Source organism: Leuciscus leuciscus (assembly GCF_965113295.1).
Source record: "Leuciscus leuciscus genome assembly, chromosome: 19".
In the NCBI taxonomy this organism is placed as follows: Eukaryota; Metazoa; Chordata; class Actinopteri; order Cypriniformes; family Leuciscidae; genus Leuciscus; species Leuciscus leuciscus.
The window spans coordinates 11,106,706-11,114,553 of NC_138743.1; the positions used below are offsets into that span (position 1 = coordinate 11,106,706).

At 36.8% G+C, this 7,848-nt stretch overlaps 1 protein-coding gene across 1 annotated transcript; it reads right to left on the reverse strand.

The window, feature by feature from the left end:
• Positions 1 to 217: 217 nt before the first annotated feature.
• Positions 218 to 7,848, reverse strand: pex3 (peroxisomal biogenesis factor 3). Its single transcript, XM_082148269.1, has 12 exons — positions 7,638 to 7,848; positions 7,137 to 7,268; positions 6,974 to 7,055; positions 6,835 to 6,878; positions 5,010 to 5,131; positions 4,846 to 4,912; positions 4,671 to 4,725; positions 4,433 to 4,583; positions 2,979 to 3,049; positions 2,037 to 2,159; positions 1,109 to 1,205; positions 218 to 1,011 (listed from the first exon to the last, which is right to left on the reverse strand). Exons 1-12 carry the CDS (start codon positions 7,708 to 7,710, stop codon positions 928 to 930), a joined length of 1,101 nt encoding a protein of 366 aa, XP_082004395.1. The 5' UTR covers positions 7,711 to 7,848; the 3' UTR covers positions 218 to 927.

The following is a 7,848-nucleotide window of genomic DNA, read 5'->3' on the forward strand; positions in this document are numbered from 1 at the left end:
AATGTGACCTAATTGTTTAGTTGCTATGAGCTAAATTCTAGATATGTGCTGCCCTCTAGAGGAACCCGGGACATTTACTTAACATACGAGGAAGAGAAGTACAAAAACAACATTTATTTTACTGTAATATAGCAGCCTGTTGGTACAATTTCAATTATTAAAAGCCAAACCAACATGCAGTAAATATTGTGTGTCATTTCAATGAATAGTTCCAGTATTATTACTCACATTATTTATTAACATTCATGGGTCATTTTACAAAACAGAATAGCATACTGTACTACAACCTGTAAGAATTTGCCAAACAGAATTGTCAGTCCAACAATTCCTATATCAATTAGTAGAACCATTTGAATATTAAAGTCAATACAAGTCAAAATACTCCCAAAATATGCATTTGTTAACCAGTAACAGTGCAAATGCATTGATACTGTTGCAAAGGTGGGCATGACTGAGGTTTGGTCCAGCATCTACAACATCAGATTCAGAGATATATTAAACAAAATGTCAACAATTTACTCTTTGAAGTCCATACTGCAGAGACTGCGTTCCAATATGATTTTTTTTCACTAGCCATGATGTGATATTAGTTATTAATGAGTTACATAATGAGAATGTTATGCTACAGGGATTAAAAAAATAAATAAATGTACTACAGTTTATTATAGCCTGTAAAAACCTTGGCATGCCTGGGACAAGGTTAAGGGGGGGTCACAACATACAGACAGGACAGCTAGCAGGTCGTGAGAAGCTATCTGAACTCCATTACACCCTCGTCTCTCAGAACAGCCTCGAGTTGCTTTCCCCGGGTCGATTTTAGTGTGTGCACGGAGAACAATTCTGTGCTGCACTGCATGAGAGTTTCTTAAAAGTGGGTTTGTAAGGTGTTCGACTTTCACAAGTTCACATTTTTTCTCAGTCTCGTGCTCACTTCTGAAGTTCCTGAGGGGTGCTGAACGTTTCGTACACGTTGGCGGCAAACTCTTTCACCTGGTCTATCAACAGGAGATCCTAAAACATGAAAGAAAACAATATATATTGGTGTGTGGGGGGCAGATTTTATGCCACATGGAAGTCAAAATGTGTCAATGCATATGAAGGTTCTCACCTGGACAAAGTGACTTGGTATTTCACTGCATATTGAATGTATCTGTCCGTTGATGATGGGAATGATTTTGGCTAGCGGTAGGCTTACATGCGATAGGCTGGAAGACAGGCATGAAAAGCAGGACTGATTATCTTTTTTTCAACTTAATAGTAATACATTGACCTTGGAAAGAAAGTGATAAAAAAAAAAAACCCTGGTACATCTGATATTCTGACATTAAAATGTGCTAAAACCCATTTTTAGACCTTTTCAGACTGTATACTTTTTGCTTTAAGAGTGTTTTTCTGATATACAGGGTTCATACACATATTTACCAATGCATTTACCATGACTTTTACAAAACTTTCTGGTTTTATTTATTTATTCCAGACCTGGAATATGGTTATCCTACTGCTCATAAAACGTTCACTACTAGGCTGAAGAGATATAACCAGTTTAGATGGAAAGGATCTCAAGATGACTAGCTGAAGATGTTACTGTAGCTATTCCCATTAATAGACACAATACTTCCTTGAAAATAAATTCCAGCACAGCAGGTCTTAATGAAAAGACCTTTGACAATAGAGAATGTTTTTCACAATGAACTTTGTTAGAAAGCTACACATGGCTATTTATCTGTTCAATAAAATATCTTACTCACCAGTTGAGTGATTAAAAACGGCATCATTAGTGTACCTTTAAGCCACAGAGTAAAAAATACTTCTTACAACTTATCTAACAATTTTGAAAAACGTCAGTATTGCAAGATGTAAACTCGCAATTACCTTTAATTTATTTTTTTATTCCACGGCAGAACCGAGCTTCCATATGTTTGTTATTTGTTATTATATAAACCCATTTTGAAATGTGGCTTAATTGTGCAAATTTAACACTTTTTGGGGTAACGTTATATACCTTCTTGAATAAAAATAAATGCATGTACACTGACCGATCAGGTGTACTGGAGGGGGTGGAGTCTCCCTGCGGGGGTCGGAAAAACTCTGCCATGTTGTCTAAGAATCGGATAAAGCCTCTGCTCAAGCAAGTACGGAGTACAGTATGGAAGTCTGGACTGAAAAAAATAAAGTTTAGATGTAATTAGTACCCAGCTACAGAGCTCAATAATGTGCCTATGCTGAAGTGATCTGTTAAAGGTGCACTGTGTCATTTTTAGCGGCATCTAGTGGTGAGGTTGCGAACTGCAACCTACAGAAGTTACGGTGGCCAAAAAGAAAAGATGTCCTCGTCTGAGACAGCAGAGAGTAACCAATGAGGTTTCTTTACAAAGATAAATTAAGAAATTAGGTTTACTTAATTATTCAGTAAAATGATGTTATTGCGAATATTATTGTTACTTGTTCATCATTGTGTCAGTGTTTTATTCACTGACTTTAGCTAGCATCTTTGCACGAAGAACAACATAGTGCCGAAACTCGTTTGTCCGTTTAGGGCCTCTGTAGAAACATGTCCGCACATTTCAATGTAAGCAGACCCGCTGTGTATGTAAATAGAAATGGCTTATTCTAAGGTAATAAAAACATAACGGTTCATTAGGTTTTTATACACCACTGAAAACATAGTTATGTATATGATATTGCATTTATGTCAACAGATCCTCCTAAATATTACACAATGCACCTTTAACCTATTGATTTCAACCAATTTAATCTCGTCTGCTTCATTTTTTTTCTTTTATCATAAATGCTCTTTGAATTCAGAACTGTGTTTCTTATAACTCATATAATACTGTATAAAATGAACTGAATGTGTTAAGGCGTTCAGTACAAAAATAAATCATGAGATTAATTACTTTAAACTTTTGAAAGTACAAACCTTTTTATTTTCAATTTTTAACTATATAGGTTTATATCGGTGCCTTGATTTCCCTCACCTTTCAAGCATATCTCTGGTTTCATTCAGCAGCTTTATTGTTGTGACGTCATTTTCTGTGAGACCACAGGCCTGGGAGAAAAGAAAAGAAAAAAAGAAAAGGAAAATAATAATAATTACGTACATATAAACAGACAAAAAAGGAATAACTGATACATATTACATTGATTTATTTATAAAATATTTAGATTACATATTAAATAACATGTAATTTACTAGAGGTTCTGACAAAATATCAAAATATATTTAATTAATATGAAAGAATTGTTACTTTTTTATATAAATCGATTTTGAATGATTGATTCAATGATTAACTCGTTTCATTACTGGATGAATCAGTGTTTTTGAAAGTCTCTTAAATGAATGATTCCATGACAAATACATTTTTTAACCAAGCGTGCCGCACAAGCCCTGAAAAGTGAAGCCAAAACGTCTCGATCGCCCCCCGGTGACTGGTCCTAGTATAGGTCATAAGCCCCGCCTCCCTGTGTTATTCAACGGGACGTGAGACCAACTAAACAATTAAATTACACTTCAAATATCTTTTTTCCAAAGGTGGTTTCTTTCATTTGCTGTCGTTTTTATCACGCTGATGTAAGTTCAAGTGTCTGTTTCAAAAATAAGTTGGTTTTTAGTTAGGTACGTGATGCGGTGGTGTAACGTCATGATTGACAGCTGTGATTGACAGGTTCTCTGAGCGAAGTAGTCACTGAAGCACCAACGGACATTTTTTCGGGGTCTTCAGAGGACTGAGGAGATTGTGTTTACTTTATTTTAACTTGTCGTACTGCAATCAATTTTTAAAAAAGTGTGCAGAATCCACTCTCCCTGAGTGCATTCTGCGAGAGTGAGGGCGGAGCGTTGATTTCGCGGCTTTACTTCCTGCTCACTACTGCGCAGGTCTGGTCCCGAAATCGCTACTGCGCAGACTCAAGTTCCAATATGTCAGCGCCATATCGGGACTCTGGCGGCTTCAGTTCTCATCAATGGAAGAGAGCGAAGGGGCGTCCTCCATCTTTTTTTACAGTCTATGTTTTTAACAGTCACTTGTCGCCACCTACTGGCTTTTTTTTTTATTGCTTCCATAAACCAGTGTGTACATTTGAACTGTAAAGTTTTACCCCAGTACTTTTGTAATAATATGAATCACTGTAACACTGTGTGGTTGAAAACACTGTTTGTGAAGCCGTTTCATACCTACACATGACAACTGCTCTCTCTGGGTCAGCAGCAACACCAACACAGATTTGATTGTTCCGATCTGATCGTACTTGTCAAAGCTTTATTAGACAGAGCCGAATCGTTGTCTTTTAGGAATAAAATTGCGTGTCTGTTTGAATCGAGATTGTGATCTTTTAATGATTAATCGGGCAGCTCTAATACTAATAAATTATATAAATAATACTAATAAATTACTAATGATTCACAAATAAATGATATATTATATATATGTACCTGTGAGGCTAGTGTGTTCTCTTCATCAGGCATCATGTACCAGGAAAGACTTTTGTGTTTAGAGGAAGCACAGCCCTCCTCCACTAACTGTCTGATCTGAGTTAACTGTTGCTCCAACTCTTGTAGGGACAAACTCTGCTTCAGAGACACCCTGAGGAGACATGAACAGCAGTTAGCTGAGGATAACAAGTATGGGATGACTAGATTCATTCATCATCCAATCAAACACTCAGCGTACAGTCCAAAAACTTCCTGGACAGCTTTCTTCACCACAGTTATCAGTTCAATGAGCCCTGAAAAGACAGAAAAAAAGGAACATCGGTCTAAACAATAGAGCATATGGCCTGTATGAACAGAGGATTAAACTATAATACAGATTAGACGCTCTTATACAGATCTGACATTGTCCTCACCTTCTCCAAGAAGGTGTTGGATACTTGACAGATATTGTTGTTGAACATCAGGAGGGGCGAAAGGGGTCTAAAGTGGCAGTATAAGAGAAATGTGGTCAAAATGACATGCGATAACATAATAAAATGACGTTGCTTTGCCGTTAAAACACCAAGCCCTGACATACCGTTCCATTCTTTGTCACAGAGTTGTCCAGGTACAGGTAGCCACCAATTATGTTGAGCTGAACTCTGAGTAACACCACCAGCATGCAAGTGCTGTAAACCGCCACAATGCTGCGGGTAAAACCTGGAGGGCGGAGATCATTTCTGTTCATAACTCATTTTACTTCCATAATGTGATGTATTGTCATACAGGACATTCAGCAATAAATTATAGGGTGGGAATTTATCTGATTGTGAAAAATGGGTGTTCCAAATCAGATTCATCAAATCAGAATTCAGCCAAAACAATGCCATAATTATTTGGTCATTGCTCAACATTTTCCAGTAATCCTCATGAAATCAATGGAAAATAAAATTTGTTTATTACATTTTAAAAAAAAAGAAAAAAAAAAGAAAAGTACACTACCATTCGTTGTGAAATATTCGTACAATTTAAAATAACTGTTTGATATTTTAATATATATATTAAAATGTAATTTATTCCTGTGATGGCAAAGCTGAATTTTCAACAGCCATTATTCCAGTCTTGGAATTATGCGTTTTTATATGACCACCATATATGAACACCATCAACGGCAATATGAATCTGCAGTGGTCAGGTGGTACATCGGTCACGTGGTTCAAGTCAAAGCTCTCAGAAAATTCCCAGTTTACAAGTTGGAATTACGATTTCTTCGAGGACATGAAGTCATGAACATGGCATGAACCACCGTTGGTGCTCAAGAAACAAAACTTATTATTATCAATGTTGAAAACAGTTGTGCTGCTGAATATTTTTGTGGAAACCAAGATTTTTTTTTTTCAGGATTCTTTGATGAACAGAAAATTCACACCATTTATTTTAAATAGATTTTTTTTGTAATAATTTAAATGTCTTTACTGACACTTTTGACCAACTGTTGTGTTTTTTTCTTCAGAAAAAGCTACACTGAATTGCCATTACTCTTCCATATATTTAAAGCAGCACTCAGTAGCTTTGGGACTTCTTCGCTGTATTCTCTCTTTTTGCTCGCAGGTTTCTCTCTAGAGCTCCCCCCACAGCTTCGGAATAGATATTTGACAACACTGTTGTAAAAACTCGTTGTTGATTCTCAGACACCAGAGGCTATAGATCAACGACATCAAAGCAGATGGGACATTCTTTAAAACGTCTTCTTCATTCGGGTTCGGACAGCGTGAGGGAGCGCAATAATGACAGCATTTTAGCAGATTTCTTTTGGCCTTACATCGCGAGACCTGATATCACGCGAGACTTCCTGACGCAGCGGCCGGTGGCCCGCCGGCTCAAAGTTGCAAGTGCGTATTTTCCGCTCACGGGCACCAGGGGGGTGCGAAACGACCACCATTCAACCCGAAATAAGTAATATAACCATTCCAATGACTCCGAAGCTGTTCAGTTAAGGTAAAAAAAGTTACTTAGTTCACCTTTAAAGGCACACTATGCAGTTTCCGTTTTTCTCAAACAGCGACCCCTAGAGTCGCTGTGGAGTACTTGCATTTAACGTTACTGTCGTAAACACCACTCACGCAGAGCCTGCTTTGCTATTGGGATGATTTGCCCTACCATGAGTTAATTTGCCATCGAAATGATTTCGAAGCTGTTATATTAAGGTACAAATCTTGCATAGTGTGCCTTTAAACAACAAAAACTATATATCAATAAAATTATTAATAAATTACAAAGACAATTTTTTTTCTTAGAGTATACATATCGATAGTTCACAATAAGATTAAAAATGTGCATAAACAAAATAAATAGGGTAAATTTTGAGTTCATATTGAATACATCTTGAATACTATTACAGTAAAGAAACCTTTTGAACTCACTAATAATCTTTAGATCCTCCCAGATTTCAAGTTTATTGGCTGGCCTGTGTGGGAAGACATGATGACTTATGTCAGTTATATTATTCTTTTATATTATAAAGTAGATAATCATCTATAATTTACATGAAGCATGACTCACTTGGTCTTCAGCAAAGCAGTGAGGCTCTCTGAGTTCAGGTGATGTATGATTGCCTCTCGGAGAGTGGGGAGCATCGATAACACTACAAATAAGACACAATTACATACATCAGGCAGAAGAAACATTACTTTCATGAACTGTTCATGTAATTGTTTTATTTTACCTGTCATGTTACATGTCCTCTGGTTGCTTTCGAAATGAAACTGTCTCCGTGCTTGAGCGATGTATTCGGCTGCCTCTCGCTCCTGCATCTGCTGAATTTTTCTTTGTGCATATTTACCAAGTAGATAGACACCTGTGCATGAAGAATGAGGTTACATTACAATATAATACACAAGAAAGTGATATGCAATATGTAAGATCTATTCAGTTATATAAAATCGTTCTTAAGGCTAAAAATACCAGGGTGAAGTCCATATCGACTTTGCTATGACAGTGCCAATAGAAAATCTAGGTGACAGGTGAGCTGAGATTAATGAGTTGAATGTGGAAATAAGAACTAATGCTTGGCAACACTGTAATAACATGCTAAACTATATACAAGATATTATAGCTACAAGTATTTGTATTGATCTATTAAAAACAAGTAATATTTAATGCACAGTCACTAGCTAACAATCTCTGAACTACTATAAGCATGCAGGTGGTCTAGTTGGCCACGTACCTCCAACAAAAACCCCAGTGAAGATGAATTTCCTCTTATGGCGTTTGATGAAATTCCATGTAGAACTCAACATTTTAAAAACAGACTTGACACCACAAAAACCACACTCGAAAAACTAGATGCAAATGCGTGTTTGGACGTAACTTACTAGCTAGCACAATGCTACATGGCAATAACTTCTCATGTTAGCAGCAAGCAGGCGAACTACAGA